Source organism: Phalacrocorax carbo, chromosome 10 (assembly GCF_963921805.1).
Source record: "Phalacrocorax carbo chromosome 10, bPhaCar2.1, whole genome shotgun sequence".
NCBI lineage: Eukaryota > Metazoa > Chordata > Aves > Suliformes > Phalacrocoracidae > Phalacrocorax > Phalacrocorax carbo.
In genome coordinates this window covers 10,927,959-10,953,723 of record NC_087522.1, presented here as the reverse complement: position 1 = coordinate 10,953,723, position 25,765 = coordinate 10,927,959, and the positions used below count along the sequence as shown (strand labels likewise).

The following is a 25,765-nucleotide window of genomic DNA, read 5'->3' as shown; positions in this document are numbered from 1 at the left end:
TGTCAGTATGCTTTATAGTAAGACCACCTCAAATATCAGATTAATTGTGGAGATGCCTGAAAATGGCATATCACTTTCTTGAAACCTTTAAGCCATGCTGTGAGTTTTGATAAGTTTTAGCCAACTTTTGTCTTTAGCTGTTGGGAGTGGGGTTTTACTGGTGGGTGTGTGGGGGTGTCTCCATCCGTCCCTGTGCTTTGATTTCTGTGGATCGTGCTTTATCGGTCTCGCTCTAAAAAATGGAAGGACATCTGGAATTTGAGCACTATGCAACAAACTGTAATCTAAATTCTGCTTCTCTAATTCTTATTTTCTGTGTGTATGCTAATTAACAAATTTGCTTTGAAAACTCCTTACTACCCAGTGCATAAATGCCTTGCTCCTGTAAAAAATACCTTGATTTCAAATTGGGGCATGTTGTGTTGGTACAAACTGTGTCTTAAAAAACTTCTCTACAGGGGAAGTTCATGCTCGTGTGTTTATGGCAGTGATTGATTAAAAGTAAATGTTATCTTTAATCTCCTCCCCCCCGCCCCTTTACCTTCCCATTACCAAAATAGGTGTTGCCTTTAATTTGTATTGGAGTGGGTAGTGTAACACTTACATAGCTTGCAGAATTTACAGTAAGGAGCTGTTTTATGTTTAATAGTAACATGTTTTAAAGAAATTCCTCAAGCCTTCTAATTGGAATATTACCTTCCTTTGTAGGGTGCTGAAGTGGATGCATTTCGTTATGTTACCTTCTGCATCTACTTCATCCTGTTACTTGTACAGCTGATCCTGTGTTGTTTTCCAGAACGACCACCTTTGTTTTCTGAAACAGTAAATGATCCTGTAAGTGTTCAGTCTATACTGAGTGCCGAGTATTACATGTGCAATATTCTGTACAATGAGTTATAGGGCCATAGTCTCCCAGATGCCAAATAATGAAAAACTTGTTGACTTGTTTGCAACAGAGTGTTCTTTCTGTTCTTTAGTTGGTGACACAGAAGATGAAGGCCATAACATGCAAAACAGGGTGGGCTGTATTTAAGGGAAAGAGCAAAAATACTGTTTTAGCCATTCCTGAATAGCATTCCTGAAGGTCAAGTTATATGTATTTATATTCAGTAGTGCTTCTGGCAATCGGTGGGAAATACTGATTTGAAAAACTGTCTTCCTAGTCACCTGATACTGTTCAGTAGGCAGTAACCCATAAGGATGGATATTCCCTTCCTATTGAAGATGGGGAAGAATCTGCACCTGGAAAACTTGTGAATCTGGATAGATGCATTTTATTTCCATATTTACTTCTCTTGTGTCAAGCAAAAATTTACACAGCTCAATTCCAAGAGAAGTTAACGTTAGAGGGTGGTCTGGATGTAGAAATCTAATTTTACCTAGACGTGATCTTTTTTGCCTGTGTTCTTAATTATATGTGCTGGCTATATGGCATAGATCTAAAGTGACCCGGGGGTGCTGGATCATTATACTGTTTGCTTTAGCCCCAGGCTAGACCTTCTGAGTCACAGTGGAGTGACACCTGTCACTGCCTGGAGTTTGGATGTGCCAACCTTAGAAACCTCAGTTCTGTATTTTTTTATAAGGCATAATTCTGGTTTAATGGGTGTTAGGTGGCACCGACTGACAAAGGAAGGTATGAAATGTGTGAGGGGGGGAAATAAGGGTTGCCTTAGTAACTGTGGAAGAGGTCTGTAACCAGTTGCACTTATTGAATTCCAGAGTTACTTTCTATGTTGGTAAACAGTGTGCCAGTGGTGCTCTGCATTACTGCTGGCAGACTGTGTGTATATGCTTGGAGGGAAGAGTACACTGTGGAGTCTTTGGATCAGCTTCATCTTTGGGTTTTTTAGTCTCATTCAGGGACAAAATGTATTTGACAGGATATTGCGGATTTATGGAAACCTTTTCTGATTCAATCATGGCTATAATAATTACAAGGTGCTTTGAGACCACAGTGGTTTGTTTTGGTGTTCTGAGTATTTCTAGGAGTGTCTCTAGGAAATAGGGCAGACTGCAAATTTTAACCTTCTTTCATGAGTGGTGTGTTTTGAATGTTACGATGGGGAAAAGAACAAAGCAAGTCATATTACTCAGTCTTAAATTCTGCTTAATTCCCTCTGCTGAGTATTTCCAAACCAGAAATATAAGTCTTGAGTAAAATCTTATTATGTATTATTTACGCCAAAAAACTAAAGTGAAATTTCTAATATGTAGATGCTGATGTAGATAGAAGTCAGTATGTTTTGTCGCTTGTTTTTGCTTTGTTTCCATTACATAAGTCCACACTTGTTACAACTTGTTGTCTTCATTCAATATGGCATAAATTGTCAGTAGGATTAATAATTCTTTTTGTGATAATACTTTTTTTATAAAATTAAGTAGTTATTTTAACAGTAATCTAATATGTCTTAATGTGTTAAACTTTTGCTTTATGCAAATGAAGCCCAGTTTTTGGTAGTACAAGATCTAGTGGACTCTTGAACTTAGAGTTTCCAGCTGCAAGTGGACTAAAAAAAAGTATAAAGCAAAAAAAGTAATACAGTATTTTATGTAAAGTTCAGAATATTTTAAAATTTTGTTAAAGTTGAAAGTATTCCCTGTATTTGCTGAAGTAAAAATCTGTCAGGAATGTTGGTGAGGCTGAAAGTACTGCCGCCCCCCCGTTCCCCCCCCCCGCCCCCCTTTTTTTTTTTTACTTTTGAGTTTTAAACTTTTATTCATTAGGTGAGGTGTTGGATTTGCTTTGAATCATTTTGTTGCAAGTGTTTAAATACTTTGGAAATGCAGAACTCTCACCCCCTTTCAAAAAAGCATCTGTCTCATACATACTCTTATTGTTTCCTACAAAGTTGCAAAAAAAGTTGTTGTGAAGAGGACATGCAGGAGTCTGTTTTGTGTAGTTTGACTACAACACACGTCAATATAGCTTAGTGGAGAAGCCAGGTTACACAAACATGAGTTGAAAAATGCAAATCTGGGAAACACTTGGCTCTGGCTGTTTTAATTAGAATACTCTAATGATGTTTGACTTTTGTGGATGGAAATACCTGAGTTGCTCCAATTATAGTTGATGATAAAAACCTAGTAGTTTGTGTGCCAAAGGAGTGGCTGGTTTTAGCATTCTTTAGGTGCTGTTCAGAGCAGTGAAAGAGAGGAGAGAGAAATCTGCAGTGGAATTCTGGAAGTAAATCACCTTTAGAGCCTTCGAAATTCTTCCAGCCTTCCTTTCTGCTGTTTTAATCCAACCAGATTAGGAAAGGATATTAACCTGAACAAGTAGTTAGACCAGACAGCCGTTGTGCTGGATGTAGAACATGAGCTAGCTGCATACCTTTATGGATACTTAAGTTTCCCATGCTTACTGATAAATGAGGTGTAGAGGTTTTAGGGGCTGTTTCGGGATACTTTTATGGAGTTTAAAATTTTTTTTTCATTTGTGCATCTGTTTTGATGGAGTCACAGCAATTAAATGCCAGAACAGTTGAACTGAGTTCTTAATTTATGACTAACTCTATGCAATTATAATATTTATGCTTTCATAGCATACCTGCATTGATATAGGCAGGCACTGATCATGACATCTTGAGAGACTGTCTGGCCTGCACTGTTTTATAAAATTCCCTCAACTATTTGTTGCATTGTTGATGTGGAGCACTGCTATTCCTGTGTCCCAGTGGTCTAATCTGCTGACAGCCCTGAAGCTGTGCCTGTGTTTTCTGAAAAAGCTCTCAACAGCATAAATGACAAGTTTAGTAATGTGAAAAAAATAGTATAAACAAAAGTTAAAGTATAAACAAAAGTAATTTCAAACGCATCTTTTCTGCTTGATTTGTTTCTTTTGGCCCTGTATCAGTCACTTGGTATGTGGCTTGATTTCTTTTTTTTCCTCCTTTAGAATCCATGTCCAGAGTTCAGTGCTTCTTTCCTCTCCAGAATCACATTCTGGTGGATCACAGGGTAAGATCAAGATGATGCATAAAGCACTAGTTAAAGTTAAAGTTAGATGGCATTTTAGGATCCTGCTTTCAGAGTTAAATTAGTAATAATCATGCAATTTTGGTTGTTTTGGTTGGTTGCTTTGTAAATGATTAATTCCGCCCCCTGATGTCCTGAATTTTTTTACTTCCTCATAAGGTCTTTGTAATTTTAAGTTTTGCTAGTATATATTTAATATGTTGGCTGAAAGAATATAATAAATTTTTCTTTGAAAAATATAAGAAGGTAGAAATTATCTGCTGTATTTAAAAACTAAGGCATTCAAAACTGTGAGCTCTTTGTCCAGTAGGTTCTTTTTTTTAATTAACTTAGCTTTAGTTATGCTGTATGATTTGATCACAACTCATGTTATTGTGAATTAAAACACAGAAATGTGTAAAATAATATTGGTGTATAGTTGTGGTTGGTACTTGGCCAGAGTTCCAACAGAAAGCTAGATGAAAGGAATTGCTTGGAAAATTAAAGGCTAATAAAGATTTTGAAACTTGGTAGGCATGGGAATATTAATTGCCTGGCTGACTTTCAAACGAGATCACTTCATTCTTTATTTTCCCTGAAATTTGAATTCAGTGGCACATCCAGGATCCTTAGATGTTTTGGTGTCTAATTCTCACAGTAAAGACAGGAGGATATATGTTTTGGTATCTGGACCTGTGTTGCTATAGGTGCTTTGCACGCACTTTTGAGGAGACCTGGCTCTGTTTTGGGGCTGGGTGTAAGGACCACTGTATTATGGCACATACACACACACATATACATATATGTATATCTAGTGTTCTTAAATATATAGTGCTGATTCTTTCTAATACAGGTTGATGGTTCAGGGTTATCGGAGACCTTTGGAAGCCAAGGATCTGTGGTCATTAAATAAAGAGGACAAATCAGAGGAGATAGTGCCAGGTTTGGCTAGAAACTGGGCAAAAGAGTGGGCAAAGACCAAGAGGTAAGTTCAGTCATGCTAGCTGGCAGTTCTTCCAAGATGTGTAGAATGTTTATCATCTGTTATCAAGCCTGCTTTTGTTAGGCCCAAGCGGCATCTCTGTATTTGTCCTTAAGTGCATACAGAACAGGAACCAAGCAGGATGTTGTGTGTTGTCTTTATGAAAAGCTGCATCAATTTTCCCTTAGTCTTTCACGATCCAAAGCTGATTGTTGTTACCTTTAATGTGTGTTTTTTCCCTGGGGAGGGAATGTTTTCATGCAGTCAAACTTCAGTCACGTAATTTAGGAGCTTGGGCTCCCTCTATAGTTAGTGAAGCCTCAGGAAGGCAATTCAGGGTGTAAAAGCAAGAAGCTTATTTCTTTCCTTTGACTCTATGGGGAGCCTGGGCATTTAAGCCAGATGACTAAAATCAGAAGGACTGCATGCCTGCAGTTTCCATCCTACTTTCATCATCCTTTACTGCAACAAATAGAAGTACCTTTTCATTGATGGAAGAATGCTTGCTTGCTTAGTGTATTTTTACATACAGCTTGTCCTCAGAAGTTTAGAATTATGTAGTTTTGGCAAAAGCCAGGTGTATGAAACTAGTTTGTTCGGTCCATTGGGGATGACTTAGCATACATCTGACTGCAATCTGTTAACTCTGGTACAGTGAGGCCTTGATTTTGATGAAAATTCAGCATATTGGGTTCTAGAATAATAATGTCCTTTGCTCTCTAAGTTTAACACAGGTTATGGCCCTATTCTTCATTGCCCAGGGCAGACCTATAGGAGAGATTCAAGAAGAATGTTACCTGTCCTTACAGAGAAGACCTTTTCTGAATGGCCAATTCATTTAGCTATGGTTGTATGATTAAAAAAAAGTTTGACAGTAAAACCCAGTTAAACTATTAAGAATGGCAATAAACAGCTCATAAACATCTCATTTGTATACTGTGCATTTTTCCAGTTGGCTTTATGCTTAAATAAAGGCTACATTATATACTTATGCTTATTTCAGGCAACCATTAAATATGGTATACTCGCCCAAAAAGCAGCAAAAATCAAGTGACTCAAATGGTGATGTGACAGAAGAGGCTGAAGCTTTGATTATAAAACCATCTCAGAAGAGCTCTGAAGCATCTTTATTCAAGGTGTTATATAAAACCTTTGGACCATATTTTCTCATGAGCTTCCTGTTTAAAGCTGCACATGATCTCTTGATGTTTGCAGGCCCGGAAATTCTGAAGTAAGACCTATATACTTTATTTTATTAAAAGTACGTGGACAGAAATTAAAACACACTGGTATTTCATTCACCAAGCTGCTTTGCCTTCAGCTGGTTCAATGGGGAAGAGTTGTCATGCAAGTTAGAGACCATGCACGCAGAAGATTCTGGTCCATTGGTTTTCAAATGATAACATCATGCACTAAATGTTTGACTTTTTATGTTCCTTTCCAACACTACGAAGGCCAGGCAGGAACTTAATCTACGATAGCAGGAGAGTTTATTTAATTCTAACCTGTTATGATTGTGGGAGTACAAGTCACAGTATGTGAAGCAACAGAGAGCTAAGGGGGTGGGAGTGGTTGTATTGCTTTAAGGTGAGAAGAAGTAAAACAACTGTAAGTGATTGTATTTCAGCTGGAGGGAGTATGAGGCTTTTTAGTGTAGGACCAAGGGAATGCTGTACATGTCAGGTATGTGATACTTTATGTATTAAATTAGTACACTATAAGGAGGAGGGAGTGATATGCGCTAGCATAAAATGATCTCCAGTTTCGAAGGTGTTTGCTTAAGTGATTTATCTAAGTTTGGTACTTTGGGTGCTTGCACGACCCATGTAATATTTGGAGTAATCTGAGGTGGTAACCCTGACACTTCATTTTGATTTGCTCATTTGGTCAAGAGGACTAATTCTTCTCTCCACAGATTGCTAATCAACTTTGTAAACAACAAAGCTGCCCCAAACTGGCAAGGCTACTTTTACACAGGGCTGCTGTTTGTTTGTGCCTGTCTTCAGACACTGATTCTTCATCAGTATTTTCATATCTGCTTTGTAACTGGAATGAGGCTCAAAACAGCTATTGTTGGTGTCATTTATCGAAAGGTAGGTGTTTCTTAAAATATATGACAATACCTCTCAGTGACTGGGCAAATGCATCGCTTAAGCCTGAATAATTCAAGTAGTTTGGAGACTCTGGTAGGTGGATTCCTAACTCTTCATAGACATGAGAGAGTATCTAATATATAAATAAAAGCCTTTAAGATAGTGCAGTTTTCTAATTTACTAGTTAAAGTTTAGGCACCTTTTTCTTCCCACTACCAAACAGGAAACCTTGTCTCATTTAGACTAGGGGTGTGAAACTGCTTCAGTTTGTGCAGAAATTGAGATGCATCTACATTTACAGCTTCATTTGGGACTTAGCAGCAGTGCCATCTCATCTTGGAATAAGCTGGTACATTTTAGAAAGCTTTGGACTGATTGCTCTGTGTGAGAAAAATGTATGGCGAGACGTGAAGGTTCTGCTTCTTACATTAAAAAACAAAACAAGCCAACAATACCCACCCACTCACCCACCCACCCCGATCAATAAAACCACCAACCAACCCTAACACCAAAGACTGCTTGTTGTCTTTCATTCTGTTAGTTGAAACCCAGCTGCTTGCTTCAAACTATACAACTTGCATTTTGTAAGATGTGCAGGTTAAACAGAATATGAAGCACGAAAATGATTGCTTGTAATTTTAAAGATGGAGCTCTGTAAAGCAATTGAATTCTGTGGAGAAAATGCAAATTACTAAGTCTTTCTCCATGTTGCCTTAAAATTGTTTTTTATTTTTAATCTGCACCTAGGCACTTGTTATCACAAATTCTGCTAGAAAGACTTCTACTGTGGGTGAGATTGTGAATCTAATGTCAGTGGATGCTCAGAGATTCATGGACTTGGCTACCTATATAAACATGATTTGGTCTGCACCTCTCCAGGTGATATTAGCACTATACTTACTGTGGCAGGTGAGTATTGTGTGGTGTTTCCTGTTTTGCCTTTGGCAGCATGCTGCTTCCTATGGTCATGACTACAGACAGCTGTTGTTCAGACCACTGGGGGGTTTACAACAGTGTGGAGAAAATGCTGTTTGTTTAGAAGCCATTGAGAGCTGCTTTTGTTGTTGCTGTCAAGAAGGAAGGCAGGAGGTTCTTAATTTGCACATCTTGAGTGCATGTTGGGAGGATGCAGGTGGGAGGAACTGTCTTTTGAGGGACTGCACCAGCTATAGTATCTCACTTGTCACTTGATTTAAAGTTGTCTTAGTTCTGCACTCTGAGAGTCACCGTATAAGGTGTTTGCAATTTCTAGTCCAGTCAGTCACCAGGCTGACTCTTCCTGATTCTCACTGTCAGTCAGAAAGGTAATGAAATTCCCCAAGAAGGTAGTCACTCCCTGCATGGGTCTGTTGTGAGCCACTGTTGGGTTGAACAGTTTGGCAGAGGTTAAACTGCCTTGCTTTCCAACTGACCTCAGATGATTCTGGGAGGTTGGGGGCGGCTGGGCTTAACTTCTGATTAACTCCAATGTGTTATAGTGTCTAGGTTCCTTTTACATTCTCAGAAATAGACTTAAGACTCAAAACGGAGTAAAGTGCCAACTCACTTTATTTGGCCAGAAATAGATACAAGAGAGAAAAGCAAAGAAAGAGGAAAAAAAAAAGGTGAAAAAGGGAACGAGAGGGAGGGAGGGAGGGAGTGGGACTGTTGTGACGGCTATCACCACGGATCTGCGTCAGTCCATCTGGTCCAGGCGGGGAGTCTGGGCGTCTGATGCATCTTTGGAGCCGGTGGAGGGGAAGATGTTCCAGAACACTCCCCTCGTCGTCTCTGCTGGTTTCCCCTTTTATAAGGTTGCTCTCTTGCACAGTCAGTAACTGTTCTGCATACCCCTGCCTCCCGCTTGGCAGTGGGGCACATGCCCAGTACTGTTGCTAGAAGGTGCTTGAAAGTTCTGGAGGGTCTGACACTTCCCCCCCCCATGTGTTGCCAGTTGGCCTTGGGCCCGGGCGTATGCGCGGAGGACGACTACTCCGAGATAACAGGGCACACATTCCTGCCAGGTTGACCTTGGTGATTAAACTGTTCCATTCAGCTGCCGTAGTGATCAGCCTTTAGTAGTGAAACTTGCCTGCCAACAATGTTGAGATGAGTTTCTAGTCCCTGATAGGGTCTCTACCTCGGAAGAACAGACAAACTAGCAAAAACTGAAACTGGAAAGCGTTAAAAGATCTCTGTGTGGGTGTATATGTACATACGTATATATGTGTGTGTGTGTGTATATATATAGCATGTAGCTATTTATTTAGATCATTATGTAGCATATGCAGTGGTTTGACCCAAATATTTTTAAAAATGAGTTTGAATAAATGTTTACAATTAAGTGCCTTTCAGAATTTAGGTCCTTCAGTGCTGGCAGGTGTGGCTGTCATGATCCTTCTGGTTCCGATAAACGCTGTGATGGCAATGAAGACAAAAACCTATCAGGTTAGAACCTTTATATATGGGACAGAGTGCTTTTAAGAAACACATTCTGTTCTTTGACTTGTTCCTGAAGCTTGTCCTTTTAAATCCCCCCCCCCATTTATCCCTTAAAAAAAGAGAAGGGAAAGAAAGGTTGGAGGTGTTGTATGTGCAGAAAAAACACACTCACCTATTTTTCAGTCTTACAGCGTATCTATATATAACAATCTAAAAATTTTGCAGTAGGTAAGACCACAGTAGCAGGTTAGCTAGCTTCATGAAATGCTTGGTGACTGGATTGGAATTAGTGTAGTTTTTAACTTGCTGCCTAAGAACTAAAGTGCAAATGTAAACTACTGTCTGCCTATTGAACCTTAATGAGTGAAATATTCACATTTCCAAGATGGTGGTTGCAGTGTTGGGGGTGTGTATGTGAGGCTTGTTCTTGGTTTTTGGGTGCGTTTTCTTTTTCCTTTTTCTCTGGAGGGATGAGGGTGGAGAAGTCATAGTTGTTGGCTGTTCTTGATCCCTAGTTGATATTTATTTGGAGGGTGTCCGTTGGTTACAGAGAGAACACATAAGTAAACATAGCCTCAAACTCATGTTTTCTATTGCAAAAAACTGCTTCCAACAGCCCCACCATGTGCTTTCTGGTACAGACTTCACTACTAACTGAATTAACCGAATGTCAGAGGAGATTAATTTATTTAAATGGAACCTCTTAGCTCTAGATGTTTGTCAAAATATGCCACAGCATTTGGTTCCTATGTGGGAGAAGTAGGGGATATCTAGCTTGTCACAGCCACACTGTCACTGGCGATAGCCGTGCTGGTGCAGTCTACTGACTCTGCCTAGTGCTGAGTCAGAACATCATTTCAGCTTTGCATTGCCCTCATTAAAAGATTTTATGAAGATGGGAATGGACTTTGTTCTTATGGCTGAATGGAAAGCTCTTTGCTTTCTACCAGAAAGCCATTGATAGTGCTGAAAATGAAGCAAAACCAAGTTTGGTCTAAGGTTAGATGCAAACTGCAAATCACTGAAGCTTAATTATAGTGGCTTATTTTTTAACTGCATATTGTACCTAGGAGGAACCTGAGTCCCAGGGCTCCCTGATGCAGGGTTGATCCCACTGAAACCAGTGCCCACAATTGTTTTGATCTTGGTTTGGGTTTTTAGTTGCATGAAGCATTTTTTTAATTGGTTTAAAATATTTTGTTAATTCTGCATATTTGTTTGTTCAGATAGCATCTCAGATTTCCTGCTTGGGAAGCTGGTAGGCTTTTGATGATAATGAGGTAAATTTTGCCATTGCAAAATACAAAGCTCAGAACTTTGTGGCTCTGCCAAGTATTGTGCTCTGCTAATTATTTTTTGCAATGTTGTGTTTAGGTGGCTCAAATGAAGAGCAAAGACAACAGAATTAAGCTGATGAATGAAATTCTCAATGGGATTAAAGTTCTGAAACTTTATGCTTGGGAATTAGCCTTCAGAGAGAAGGTATTAGAGATCAGACAGAAAGAACTCAAAGTCCTGAAAAAATCTGCTTACCTTGCTGCAATGGCAACCTTCACGTGGGTTTGTGCTCCTTTTTTGGTAAGTGAAACAAATCTAGAGGTCTGCTCTCCTTTTTGGCATCATGCTTTCCACGGCAATGCTTGAGAACTTGTTTTGGTCTTGTTTTTTAATGAATGGAAGAATCAGAATGCTCTCCACTCAGGTGGGAATTTGAACACTTATGTCTCTGCTTCTCTATGAAAAGACACTACTGTTTTCTCTGAAACTTGGTAACATCCAAGATGGCTGTATTCTAGAAGTTAATGGCTGAAGTATTTAAAAATAAAAACCTCTTCTGCATCCCTCTGTATCTTGGTGGTGTATTTGAGGAACCTAAGACTTAAATGGATTGTCAGAATTAGAAGAGGTTACTGGTGTGCACGGTATCCTCCAGGTGGTAGCTGTGGCTGACAGAGCAAAATTTCCCTCGTTTCAGCATCTTTCTGAGAGCAGCAGGTCCTTAGATAAGAGTCCTTGATCAAATGGGACATTGTGCACCAGGTGTACCTCTGGCCTGGGTTCTCTCAGCATCTGTTTAAGAACAATGTGGAGAGGTAAAAGCCATTGCTTCAAATTCTTATTTTAAAAAAAATATTCTTGACATGTGAAACATCCCCACTGTGTTTGTGGCTATCTTACATTTACACTAATAAAAGGGAGAGGAGGGTGAGATCACACCAAAATTGCTTCAGATCCTATTAGAACAAGAGGCTGTTGCTCTTGTCTGCAGAAGCAAATAAAAGCCATGACTACATTAGGATGAAATATGCACTGTTCCAGTTGAAGGTGTTTAAGTGTACTTTCCCGTCTCAGATTCCTTCCCCACAAACAATTTTAGTGTTTACATTATGTTTTGGGCATGATGAAAGGCAGAAGAAGCAGTTCCCTGGGTAGGAAGCATCAGCTGCATTCTTAAGTGAATGCTTTTCTAAAAGAAGTCTGAGATGGTTTTAATATAAATACATTATTAAATGAAGTTTCTAAATAAAACTCTGCAGGTGGACTCCTTAATGCTGTTCTGTGGAGTCTGAGAAGACAAATTCACCTAATGAGCAGCTCTGTTTCAGCAGACATTGTGAATACATGGCAATGGTCCTACACCTTCGGGGTTTGCCGCTTAGCTATCACTGCAAGGCTGCTGTTTAGCATCCTGTTTCTCAGATTTTTATTTTCATATATGTTCTTCTGAAATTCTGATTAAAGAATTATTGCAAGTGCCTATGTGAAGGCGCTTTTGACATGCAAAACTCTTATTTCCTCTACGCCTTTTCTGGTTTCCATGGCCAGGGCTCTTTAAAACATTGTTTAATAATGGTGTCAGGAAACTATTCATTTTCCAGTACTTCCCCTACTGCTGTGTGTGCTGATAAGGGTGTACATCAGACTTAATTGCTGGTAACAGAAGAGTGCAGACATGCTGCTTGTGAGGTTATCCTTTGGACCCTGTCTTAGTTTTGATCTCTGTGGGAGGGCTTTTTCCCTGGGATATGGTTGTCCAAACTAAGGATTGTACAAACAAGCTACTGTACCAGTCACAGCTGAGTCAGCTGCTGTATGAGGAACAATACATGTCTTCACAGCAGTCAGATTTTTAACAGAAATACTAATGTCTTCAGTGGATGCTGTGCTTAGATGAGAGTATTCCTTAGGCATTTGAGCTAATTGTTTCAAGTCTTGTGGGAGGGTGAACACCAAAGGTTAGCCTACCCTGATTTCTTGTTTTAAGTGGCAGTCTGTAGGAAGAAGTTGCTGGATCTTGTGATATACTGAGGTACGAATGTTGAGTGTTGTTACGATGGAAGAAAACACTGTGAAGGGAATAGACCTAAAAGCCACCATTTCTTTTTACTTAGCTTACTTCAATTTCACCATAATTTAATAAACATATGTTTTTTAATGTAAATAAGTATATGGATTTTTTTGAAATATTTTAATACCTTATGAGTGGTAACAATGGTTCAACGGCATTTCCTTGTTCAGCATGGATCTTAAGCTTTTCTGTTGTGAACTGTTTAGGTACTAGAAGGCTTCATCTTTGTAACGCAGTAACATTTCACGTTTCTTGGAGAACAATTTGTGATAAGGTGGGCTGTACTTGGATATCTAGGGTCTTGGTAGTCTCTACAAAATATAAAAAGTGTTAGCATTGGGGTGTTTCTAACTTTTCTGTCTATATGTGTTACTGATCCAGTATGTGGTACCATGGGGAGTGCCTTAAAACCGAAAAAGAGCAGCAAGAAAACCAGGGATCGTTCCTCTCCTTCCTGTCTCCTGCAATGTGACCACAAATAGACTGGGACATTTGTGGTTTCGCCCTTGCTATGTGAAGAAAGTGAGCACTTGACACCTTTCCAATAGGAGCCATCAACTTCTTTTTACAACAGCAGATTTAAATCAAATGTTTTGCAAAAAGCTTATCAGGACCAAGGAAGTTACCGGAACATTACTCTTTCTTTGACTTGTAGACCTCTGATTGCATTTGTCAGACTGTGTGAATTGTGAGTTATCAGCTTTAAAAAATGTTACCCTAACTGTAACCATTACATTCTGTTTTAGGTTGCCTTGTCCACGTTTGCTGTGTACGTCACAATAGACAAGAACAACATCTTGGATGCTCAGAAGGCATTTGTTTCCCTAGCATTATTCAACATCCTCAGGTTTCCATTGAACATGCTTCCTATGGTTATCAGCAACATAGTAGAAGTAAGACTTCAGTCATTAACAGGGTGTTTCTGCAGAGAAGTAGTCACTGGGTGGAAAGATCATACTCCTGTGCTTAGAGAATGTCCACTGATGAAATTCGGCCACCTCAGAAAGGGGGTTTTGCATTTCCTATGTGTAAAGTGCTATAGAAGCAACCATATTTCTTGTGGTTTGGGAAATGTGAGTTTGACTATCCAAGAAATTATGCAATGGATTTAAGGAAGGATTAGGATTGCATAATAATAATGTAATGTACATGTGGTGCAAAGGAACAAGCTCTCAACTATAAAGAGCAGGGTATAAGGTAGTTTTGCATCCCTTTCCCATGCAGGCCAGCGTCTCCTTGAAGCGCCTTAGGGTGTTCCTGTCTCACGAAGAGTTAGATCCAGACAGCATAATCCGGGGTCCCATCGCAGAGGGTGAGGTTTTTTTCCTGTTGAAAATCAGTGTGTGCAGGTTTTGGGTGGCTTTGCAGTGTTTCTTTTCCTTTCTGCAACAAATTTACTGCATTTTGGTGGATTTCACTGATAAATTTTGGCCAGAAAGCAGAGAAGGGAGTTTGTAAAATGAAAATTATATGAAGTTTCTACCACCTTCTCAGGTAACTTCTTTCTTCTGCCCAACTCCTGCATCCGAACTACAGAATATCCAGGTACAGATGGTCACTTAAAAAAGTACTAGATAGCCTGTTTTAAGTGTAGCCATTTAAATTTGTAGGCAGTTAACAGAATGATAATTAATGCTGTGCCAAACCCCAGCATTTTGGAGAAGAACAATCATGTAACACTTCAGCACCCTTGAAGGAGAAAGGATAAGTCCCGGTTCTGGCAAATGCCTCTACTTTGTTTTGCGCAGAGCATTGCTCCCAGCGTTGCTTCCACTGTATCCAGTGTTGCTGGGCTGGTTATATAGAGCTGTTTAGGAGGTAGATAAGCATGAAGGCAAATTTGCTGAAAAACTAATGCCCTTTTTCTTGCAAAACAAAACATGACTTTAACTACGTCAGTCACCTTTAAATGATTTTTCTTACTTCCTTTTTACAAAGATGCTGAAATCCCCATCACTCCCTGTCATGTGGTTAGCTGAGCTCTATATATCATTTTAGTGACTTGGCTTTCCCATAAGCCGTCATTTGAGGTATTTTATTTATCTATTTATTTTTGGTTTTCCTGTCTCCATCTTCCTTTTGGGAATATCTCCTCCCCTTTCTCAGCTGAAAACATGACCATGACATGACAATACATAATCATGAATACATTGCTCACAAATCTTTAGTGTGAGTTTTTTCTTTTTTATCCATAACTGGTTGTACTTGCATACTAATGAAAATATTTACCTAGGCTAAGTATTTATTGCACACTTGGTTGAGTTAGGAGTGGTATATTTTGAGTTGTTGCTGTAAAAATCTACAGATGCCAGTACCATGCAACATTTCACTGAACAGTATTTTTTGTTAAAGTTATTTGGTACTTTATATTTTGCCCTATCTCTCTCATAGTAACTTGGCTTCACACATGGAATTGGCAGATTAGCTGATGCTTCCATTGAAGCACAAGTCAGATTGAGGCTGCTAGTTTCTTGAACTGACTTTGCAGTGCTGCAGTGGAGCTGCTGGATAAAGGAGGATGCAGCTGAGTAAGCCAGGATCTTTGTATAGGTGACATTCATGTACCTCTTGGTTACTGAATAAGTGTAACCTCAGAATCTGATGTGTTCTGCTTTTACTGAATTTATCAAGACAAGCTTTTGGTAAGCAATGGGTTGTTGTTCTCCTGGAAATGTAGCTTTATATCTCTGCCTATGTGTGCTTAAATTGACTTCTGTGGCGTGATCCAGAACGTACAGTTTAGCTACTTGCACTGCAACTTTTACAAATATGATTTTTCCGTTTGTCAGCTGAAGGAAGCATTGTTGTAAAGAATGCCACGTTTAGCTGGGCCAAAAGTGATCCTCCTTTGCTGAACAGGTAGGAATTAGGACACTTCCTTCCACTCCATAATCTTGCTGCATCATAAACGATCTGTATTTGCATTATAAAATCTATATGCAGAAGAGTTTGTTGCCTTAAAGGAACAGGAGAACAAACATTTGTTCTATATCTTTATTTTAAACCAGGGGCTTAATGAACTAGAGGAATTTACAAAAGTATGCTGTATGTACGGAATGCATAAAGGGGAGTTGCAAGAGGTCTGATGGGAGGAGAGAAAGCCTCAGATTTCAAGCTCTTGCTGTGTGCTGCAGATGGGATGAGCTCCATCTACAGGATACAGCCCTTGTAATTATCCCTAGTCCCTCATGTTTGCATGTGTCCTTGGAGTCTTCCTTTTAAAATCTCATTCTTGCTGAACTGTAGGCATCCTTGATTCCTGTGCTGGAGAAAAACCAGTGAAGAACCTTGCACATGGTATGGCTAACAAAGTAACTGGGGTGATGCAGCTACAAGCCATGTCTTCCCTGTGCCCCATACCTGTCCTTAATTTTGGCTGCTCTTTCTTGGGCCTTAAATTGCATATTTTTGGGGACAAGGATGCAGTTTGGGAAGCATCTATTGATATTTATGTTTGTGTTCACAGAACATTTGAGAGAAATATTGGACAGGTTGTGTCACAGTACCTTTTTTCCTTTTTTCTTCCCCTGTTGACTAGTTACATATTAAGATGCTATGTCCAAAGCATAAAAAGAGCTGGGTGCTTTCTGAATTGAGAGGTTTGCATTTTCAAACAGTTAAAGTTTCTGTGCTGTGTCAGAATTTGCAGTGAGTGTTTGCGTCACATCTGGCTTTATATGGGCTACTGGGATGTGCCAGCAAGTAAGGCTGAATTATGTGCACTTTATTTCAGCATTAGTTTCACCGTTCCTGAAGGCTCCTTGGTAGCTGTTGTTGGTCAAGTTGGCTGTGGAAAGTCTTCATTGCTGTCCGCGCTACTGGGAGAGATGGACAAAAAGGAAGGCTACGTGGTTGTCAAGGTGTGGTGTGTCTGAAGATATGTTCAGCTATTTGTGGTTATTGCCAGAGGAATTGTAGATTTCCAAGTGGTGTGAAGAGGGCAAGAGAGAGCCTTTCAAATGTATGCATTTTTTAGCCTGATTTCCTGATGAGCCATGTGTATGCCTTAGCCTGCACCCTGTGTAGCCTGCTAAGCCTTGACCCAACAACTTCTAAATCTGTTGGTTTCAGGTTTAGCCAAATAGATAGAACGATGGAGGTCTCAAAGATAAGTATTCTGATTCTTGTTGGCAGCCAGTTATGAGGCAGGGAGACCCTATTATACATACTCCAGCCTAAGGAAAAGCAGTATTGGTTCATACCTTCTTAGACATCAGAGAATTACAAGGAGAGAGGGTACACCCAGATACCCAAACATGGGAAAAGCTGCTGTCGCAGTTTGGGCTTTTGTAGACTGAGTTGCACAGAGTTCACAAAGGAAAAATTACCTGGAAGTAAGTAAATAAATAAGTAAAGTCCTTGTTTTGGATTTTGCTGCTGTTATAATGTATGGGAAAATAATTAAGAGCAAAACAAATGTGTTGCATTTAAAAGAATGCACATTTGGTTACCTCCAAAACTGTGGGAAAATAAAGTAGGTGAGATCTGAATCACTGATTATTTGTGCAGAAAGAGAAGGCAGAACTAGTCTTCAAAGCAAAATACTTTGCAGTAACTCAATCTCTTCGTTTGAAGTGACTTTATATAAAAACTACTTCCCCTGCTTTCTGCAGAAATCTCTTGGCAGGGATGCATTTGTGAAGCACTTGCATTCCAGATTAAATTGTTTTATACAGAACATGATTTATAACTATATGAAAGAACTAATGACTTTTGACATCCAGTAATTGTGCAAACATTCTCTAAACAAATGTTTCCTCCCAGTTTATGTTAGACAATCATATTTTGTTTGAAGTCCTTTATTTTCCACCAGCACACTTTGTTACGTTCATTTGTAGAGAGGATTATAAAAATAACATTTTGGAGGAGGCGGTAGCCCAAGAACTACTTTGTGCAGTTTTGAAATGACCATGGGCAATTTGTGAGTTGATTAGCACTGCCTGCTTCACAAAGCCCTGCTGTGCTTTGACTTTGTGTGTAGACATTTAGTCTAAAGTACTGAATAAGGAACTTTATTTTTCTTGCAGGGCTCAGTAGCCTATGTTCCTCAGCAAGCCTGGGTCCAAAATGCAACTCTGGAAGATAACATTATCTTTGGAAGGGAGATGAATGAGAGCCGGTACGAGCGTGTGATTGAGGCTTGTGCACTGCTGCCTGATATAGAGATTCTTCCTACAGGAGACAAAACAGAAATAGGAGAAAAGGTATTTAAATACCCACTCTACCATAGTAGTGCTATTGCTTGTAGTTAAGGCCATATAACTTCTATTCTACTTTATCTTAAAGTTGTGTTGAATTTAAAACATTCAGAGTAGGAATCCTCTAGAATAAGAGGCAGATTTGAACAGTATATTTCTTTTCCTTAAGCCTCAAAAGGGAGGAAACCTGTCCTCGACTGCAAATGCAAAAGCATCTTGCAATGACAGTTTTTAACCATCTCTAAGTTGCCATGGTCATAGAGCAGAAAAATGTCTGGAAACAGGAAGAGAAGAATCTTCTCAACAGTTCAGTTTCATTTAAAGCAAGCAAACAACCCCCCCAACCCCACAAAACCCAAAAAAACCAAACCACAAAAACAACCACCATCCCAAAACTGGCACTTGGTTGCAGAAGTACATGCGGTGTGGGATTTTGCAACTTGCATAGATGTTGTAGTGCGTATGTAACCTGCTTGGCGTTCTGCTAAGCTGATGTTCTCCAGAAGACATGGATATGTAGAGATATATGCTTTGCCTGCTGACTGGTGGTGGGGTACAGCTGCCAACTGACAGCCCCAGGCACATTCAGTAAAGGGGCTTTACCTTCCTTACTGGTCAGCAGGCCAAACAAATTGTAGAGTGTGAACAGAGTTTGCTTATTAAATCAGAGGCAACACTGCAGAAATACAGCTGAGAAGAAAAGTAGCCTCTGAATGTACAGAGTTGGGCAGATTGGTCTGGGTTAATTGCTTTACAAGACTAGCAAACGCTTTTTACTAGCCTAGCCCTTTACTGACAGTGAGAACAGAAGTGCTTCCTTCCAAGAGGATTTTGACTGATTGTTTATGCTATTGTGGTAGTGACATTATTTGTGATGGAGATCTGTTTCATACAATGTTGAAATTTCTCTAATTTGCATAAACCACCTATGACTTGTGCTTTTTACAGGATCGTATTTTCTTGTTTCCCCCAGGGTGTGAATTTGTCTGGAGGACAGAAACAGCGAGTCAGTCTTGCTCGGGCAGTCTACTGTAATGCAGATGTCTATTTATTTGATGATCCTTTATCAGCTGTTGATGCTCATGTGGGGAAACATATTTTTGAAAAAGTCATTGGACCAAAAGGAATACTGAAAAATAAAGTATGTCATAAAGAGATTCTTGTCTCTAGAGAATGATTTGTTTTTCTTTGAGTTCAAATGATTCCAAGTTTGTCAAGCTGCATATTCAGACTTTTGTTTCAAACTTCTGAAAAGCTGAAGGATCCTCCTGCAATTTTTAGAAGACTTTATAAAACACTGATTTTTTACAATGAAATATGCTCTAGCTTGTGAAATTAAAAATTCTTTAATGCAAAAATCAAGACAAGGACATTATTTTTTCTGAAAAATGCTGCATGCCTGTCCATAGTTATTACTGTGTTGTATGCAGAATTCAAGCAGAAAGAGCAGTAGTTCAACCATTGTATTTACTAATTTGAGATGTTGAGGTGTTAGAAAAACCTTTTTTTTTTTTTTTTTTTCTCTTTAGACACGTGTTTTGGTAACCCATGCAATCAACTATCTGCCTCAGATGGATACAATTCTGGTAATGACGGATGGAGAAATCTCTGAGATGGGCTCCTATCAGGAGCTGCTGAAGCAAGATGGGGCCTTTGCCGAGTTTCTTCGTACGTATGCTAATGCTGAGCAGAGCATGGAGAACAGCGGTAAGCTTACAAATAAATTCTCTTGGAAGAAGCTGATGTGTGGCATGTTAAGGGAGTCACGTTAAATATATTAGTAGTGAAGGGGAAAGTTAAAAGAAATTATTTATTGTGATATATGTAGAGGTGCTTCTTTCTTTGAGGGCATTGAAGGTTGTGAGATTAAACACACGTCCTTTCGTAAAATTTAGGAAAATGTGGAGCAGATCTGTAGTAAAATTCCTCTTACTCTAGAGCAAATTTCAGATGGTTGTGAGATCAAGTAAAGGCCAGCTGGGGTTTATACACCCTTCTTGTGCTTATTGGGATGTATCGTCTTTATGTAGATAATTCCTTTGTGGATGGGGAGGAGGAGAAGCTCATTTTTCTAGCTGACATCCCTGACTCCTACATCTGCTTTACAAAACAGCTGTAGAGCTGCACTGATAGAGGAATATGCTTTAGATTTTTTTTTTTAACCTGCAGATGGGTGCAGTATTGGATTTTAATATGGGAACTTAGTCTGCCTCCAGCCTGTTTTTTTCAGTGGCTTGCCTGTGGTGACTTCCTTATGCTCCTCCATATGCTCATGTCAAAAAGTAGGAGGGGTGCTTGCACTGTGCTGACTGGGGTTAAGTTGTTGGCATATGCTTGAGGCCTGCTTGGTAGCAAATGCCTGTTGCTGAGTGCTGCAGAGCAGGCTCTGGAGAAGAAGGAAGGGATTGAGCCCACTTTTCCCTTCAATCCACCATTTGGAAAACCCTTCATTCCCACCCATTCCCTAGAGGGAAAGCAGAGGCATTTTTTCAGTCTAATCCTCACATGTCCATCACAGGCAAAACAGAAATGGTGACTCATGTAGCTGTACTGATGAGGCTTTAAAGCATTAAAGTGGTGTTGCATGGCTGCCTTTGGCAAAGGGCTGCTCCTGATGTTCATCTAAAAGCTCCTTGTGTGAGGGCTCTGATCTGCCTTATGCTCTGAAGCTGCTCTCTATGGAGGGCTGTGAACGAGCAGAGTCTGTTTACTGGATGTGTAAGGTGTCATCTTCTCCTGGCTCCCTCTCATGTATCCGGCTATCCCTGATGGGGAGTTGGATTTGGGGACAGTGTGTGAAGCTGAGGCTCAGGGTCAGGATGCCCTGCTGTAGGCTAGCTCTGCTCTTGGAAAGGTCTCTTGATATGTCTTGGCTGTTACTCTGCAGATTGGGATGCTGTTTTGGGTGGACACTGTCTCTAAACAGTGAGTGCTGTATGGGTGGGGTCTCCCACTGTGAAAAGACCACTAGGAAGAAATTTTATTGCAGCAGAATCCAGCTCACTTCTGTGTATTTTCTGTAGATGCTCCCATAGCTACTTCAAGCACAGTCAGACTTGTTGCAGTCTTCAGTGTACTAGTTTACTTCCAGAGACAAATTAACTTTCTCTGTGCTTCCCTAGAAGTTAACAAGTTGACTTGTACTAATATTTGCCTCCTTTAATAGCCTTGTTCTTTTAGCCTTTGTCTCCTCCCCTTTCCAAGTTAATTTACTTTTCTGTTTAAATACTGAGTCTTCTTTTGGAAAGTGAGCCAGTGCTTTATCTTTTGCTGTGCTTTTCTGCAGTTGTCTAATAAAAGGCACTTCTAACTTCGGTATGACCCTGGTGATTTGGAGAGGATTGCTATATCACAGGATTGGCCTATTTGCAGCAAATTTGTTTCTCAGTTTTGGTTGAGTGATCTTCTGCCGATGGTAAAAAGTGAAAAATAGGAGTAGTATTTGTCTGGTTCATGGGGATAATATTAATATTTATCAGATGTGTGAAAGATCACTAAATATCATTAAAATCACAGGTTCTTCGATAAACACAGAGTAATCTGTGATGGGAGTTAGCCTGCGCTAGCTGGAGGGCATCGGCACACCCACTTCAAGAGGGAGGCTCCCTTATGTCTGCAGCTACATGTTGGTGGCATGAAATGAAAACACTTAAGCTTAGAGCAAAATAGAAAACTGGATTGGTGCTTTCTGGCTGGAATAAATCCTGCTTCTGAAAGGGTGGGAAAGCCTTTCCTCCTACCCAGCCCCTGAGGTTTGGGTGTGAGTCTGTGCCCCATTGCCTCCTAGCTCTTTTCTCCCATTGAGATTCCTGAGGGATTCCTTCTGTCTCTGCACCGTACTGCAGCCTTTCCCATCCTCAGCATCATGGTGTTTCTTCTGTGTATAGGAAGACTCCCCGCTGCACAAAGCTGCCCCTATGTGAGTCTTCAGGATGGCTCAGAGCGGAGGAGGTTTGAGCCCCCCTTTCTTCTCCAGCATCCTACCTGACAGAGAAGGCAGCAACAAGGGTGGCAGCAGTAGCTGCTCAGCCACAGGGAATGCAGTGTGCAGCACTGCTGCTTTCAGCTGTAGAAACATGAAATGGATGCCTTACTGTGTCTATGGTGTGTAATCTCCAAAGTAACTGGACCTACATGTGAAATTAACCTACCATGTTGTGTAAAAAGCATCCAAATTCTTCTTGTTTTTAGCAGTTGTTCCATTCTGTGGCATTTAGTGTGGCTGATATGCTGATGTCAATCCTACTGCCTGTGCAAATCGGTCTGGAGTCATAGACGTGCCCTTGACTCCTGGGAGGGTATTTCTGTTTTGGTGTCCTCCCCTTCAGACTTGTAGCTGTTGCTGCAATACCTGTACCTATAGCCTGTACCTATACCTATAGTCGCCTGTAGGTATAGTTGGATGGACTCCTGTTGACCTCAAGCTGGGAACAGCTTTTACAGCTCTTCTACCAGCTTTAATTCCTGGAATAGTTGGGGAAGGTAGTAGCTGGATGTCCTGGCTTTCAGAAATAGCTCAATGAACATGCAGGTCCCATCTGCAGTTAGGGAGGGGATCTTGCCTTGGAGCTCTACAGAGGCTTCCCTGGGCACAAACTGGACCAGCTGAGAAAATATGAAGAAAAAAATAAGTGTCAGTCTGGGGCAAGGCACTTGGATTGTACAGGCATTCTTGGGAGATGCTTGCTGCTCCTAGTTCTCACCTGCCCCAAAAGAGCTGTCATTCACACCTTTTATTACTTGGTGTAATCCAGCTCCCTGGAAACCCGGTGAATACTTATTAGCAACAATGTAATAACTTTCCTTCTGACAGCCGTGAAAGTCCTTTCATCAAATCTGTCATAACTTGAAATGATCTTTCTATTCATAATCGCTGCCTGTACCTATAGCAAATTGTAACTTTGATTACCTTTCTTACCACTGCTTTTCCTTGTCTCCCGTACAAACTAATGCAGCAGATGTTAGTAATGTGTGTGGGGGTTAAGGTTTTGCTGTTTTTTCTGAATGGCTTCAGCAGGAGCTTTGGTTTGTCGTTGAAAAGCCTGGAGCTATTTTTAGTGTTTGTGGGGAGTAAAAGTGGCTCCACAGAAGTGCAGCTGCACCGTAAGTTTGATATATTTTTTAACTGTCTGATTCATCTTTTGTCTTGACTGCAGTGCTTGAAAGACAGATATGTACAGCACAACTAGTAATTCTGAATCTGGTTTACATTGTGTGGGCTGTGCTTCAGACGGCTGTCTCCCCAGCGTTTGGGTCTGTGACCTTGCAGTCAAATGAAAAGCTGAAAGATATTTCAGTGGCTGCTTAGTTCACTTTTTAATGTGAGAATTGTCAGCACAACAGGTTACTCAGTTTTGTTTTGGAGGGAAAGGGTAGTAGAAATACTCTAAGAACCGCTAAGGGTCTGGACTGTAGCATTTAGTTCAAGAATCCTTGTAGCTACTCAATTTGAATGTCTTCGACTTTTTTCTTAAATTTTGTGGACTTAATTCCCCAAGTGTAATCTGTTGTCCTGCACAAAGGAGAAGTCTGCTTTCTGGTAAAGATAGTGTGGTACAGGAGTTATGAGTCGTAGGACCTTGCTTGGCCTCTGTATAAATTGCTTCCCAGTTGCAGCAGTGAGGAAGAAAAAATTTTATTTTTAAACGGCTGAATTTAAAAGGAAGACAGCTTCCTTGCTGAATTGCTTTGTAGCAGTGTGTATTTCATAATGAAAATTAATTCTGCATTATGGGCTGGGGTTTCATGATTGCGAGGAAAAACATTGTGCCTTCACAATCAACGCCGTCTCCCAGTAAAGGCCAGGACGCCTGTGTTTTGTGGCTGTGCTTCTTTCTAACAGCATGAGGCCAAGTTAAGCATAATAGCAGTGTTAGATAGTTAAGATAGCTTGTACGATGCCAGTAGGGATGGTTGGGTGCTTCTCTCCTTTCTGATTCCTTGGAAGGCAAGAGTTAATTGTTACCAAAATCGGCAATAAACCTCGTGTAACACCAATGTAGTGTGAAAAGGCAGGCATTATTTATTCACGGCGCCGGATGCACGGGGAATCAGGATCGCTCCTCCTAACGTGCATACCTGAAAACGCATTGGCAGGACTTAAATACACTTACAAATACAAAATCATGAGGGGATATGCATATGTAGAGTAAAAGGTGGAGAATTCTGAGAACTTATTAACATAGTCCCTCCTTTTTGCGCAGACTCTGTTGATCCTGGGGGGGTCTTCTCTGGTGGTCGAGGGGTTGAAGGCCAATAGTTCTCCTCACTTCAACTTTTCACCTTTTTCTTCTTGCAAATCTGCCAAACCATAATACCGATCTTATTTAGCTTGGTTATTGCTTGCTTTCTGGCCTTCCATATGTCAGATAATCTTTGGCCTTAGAAATGCTAATTTAGTGGTAACAAGCCTCTTATCTCTGTCTTCATTCTTAGTTCCTTTTCGTCCTTGAGTTCATATGCCCGTTCTTTGTTATATTCCTTGTAGGACACCTTGCTCCAACCTAAGATACATACTTATCTTGCTAAGATACATTTCACTGCTACCAATTATTCTAAACTACAAATCAAATATTATACCCAAAGTCATCGTTAATAACCTACAGGATAATACTGGGTAAAAATAAAAGCATATATCAAAATATTGACATGTGTTGGGTTTTTTCCAAATGTTGTGGAGTCTGGACCGGAGTAGTAATTCAGGAAACACCTGTCTGTGTCAGGAAATAATGTGACTTTCTCTTAAATTCATTCTAGTTAACTTATAGCAAAATTCAGCTCTTCCCTTTCTCTCCTCCACAGTAAAAGCTATTTGCAGCCTCTGCCCCAAATGGCAGAAGCAAATACTGACTCAAGATGAGTGCTGTTAGGGTATCAAATGCTTGGAAGCATGAAGTATCTCGCTGTTTCTTACTAGCCTGTCCATGCAGGATGATGACCAGGGACTACAGAGTAGATGGAACGAAGTAAACCTGTGCTGCCACAGCTCTCCTTCTCTCATTGCGGTTGCATGACTAAAGCAAGGCAGAATAGCAAAACTGTGGAGGGAGAGACATAGCCATGTGGACAAAAGTTGCCACTCTGAAAACATGATGCTTTGCATCTTTAATGTTGAAGTCAAGGAGTCTCCTAAGATGCTTGAATGAAGTCTCTTCCCCATCACTGGGGAAAATGCGTATGGTAGTTCCCTGTACATAGTGAGGGTTTCCTGTTGCTGTCAATATCAGTCCGCTTTAGAGTAACTTTTTTTGATTCTCTCTTCATTAGTGCATATCTTGAAAGAAATTAAATTTCTTGATCTGTCACTTGTAGCCATCTGACATGGATTTTTTTTTTTTCCCTCACGGTTGTCTTTTTTTGACTGTGTATAAGGTTTGGCATTAAAAAGAGATCCATTTCAGCAAATTTGATCCTGCCATGGGCATTTATGGTTTTGTGGTTTAGGTTGTGCTACTTGGATGCGTTTTTGTATGTAAAGATTGAAAATGGTTGAGTGTGTTCTGGAAAAAGCTAATTATATATACTTTTAGACTCAGATCCTTCGTTAGAAGGAACGATTCAACCTCTGGAAACAGGTAACTGCTTTATTGCCATGTGGCTTTATATTAGTGCTTGTGTTGGAGTAATATGAGTAGCTGCAGTTCATTTACAAGAGTTTGAGTCATTATTAGAAGAATTTTGTCTGCACAATAGAAGGTATCAGCTTGGTTTGCATGTTACTTGTTTGTGTGATGCTACAACAGTTGGTGTCTCAGCTTGTAGCTAA

General features: G+C 40.1%; 1 protein-coding gene across 13 annotated transcripts in view; it reads left to right on the top strand.

Annotated features, from left to right (window-relative positions):
* LOC104042243 (ATP binding cassette subfamily C member 1 (ABCC1 blood group)) overlaps nt 1-25,765 on the top strand; it is a 62,444-nt gene that overhangs the window by 20,480 nt on the left and 16,199 nt on the right. For 6 of the 13 annotated variants that reach the window (XM_064461812.1, XM_064461811.1, XM_064461815.1 and 3 more), the window contains 16 exons: nt 709-834; nt 3,899-3,960; nt 4,811-4,942; nt 5,943-6,170; nt 6,855-7,032; nt 7,780-7,941; nt 9,367-9,459; nt 10,828-11,031; nt 13,549-13,695; nt 14,027-14,114; nt 15,592-15,661; nt 16,536-16,662; nt 17,830-18,006; nt 18,974-19,141; nt 19,530-19,707; nt 25,530-25,574. In XM_064461812.1, the coding sequence (XP_064317882.1) occupies nt 709-834; nt 3,899-3,960; nt 4,811-4,942; nt 5,943-6,170; nt 6,855-7,032; nt 7,780-7,941; nt 9,367-9,459; nt 10,828-11,031; nt 13,549-13,695; nt 14,027-14,114; nt 15,592-15,661; nt 16,536-16,662; nt 17,830-18,006; nt 18,974-19,141; nt 19,530-19,707; nt 25,530-25,574 (2,185 nt within the window). The other 7 variants (XM_064461810.1, XM_064461816.1, XM_064461817.1 and 4 more) reach the window with 7 other exon arrangements.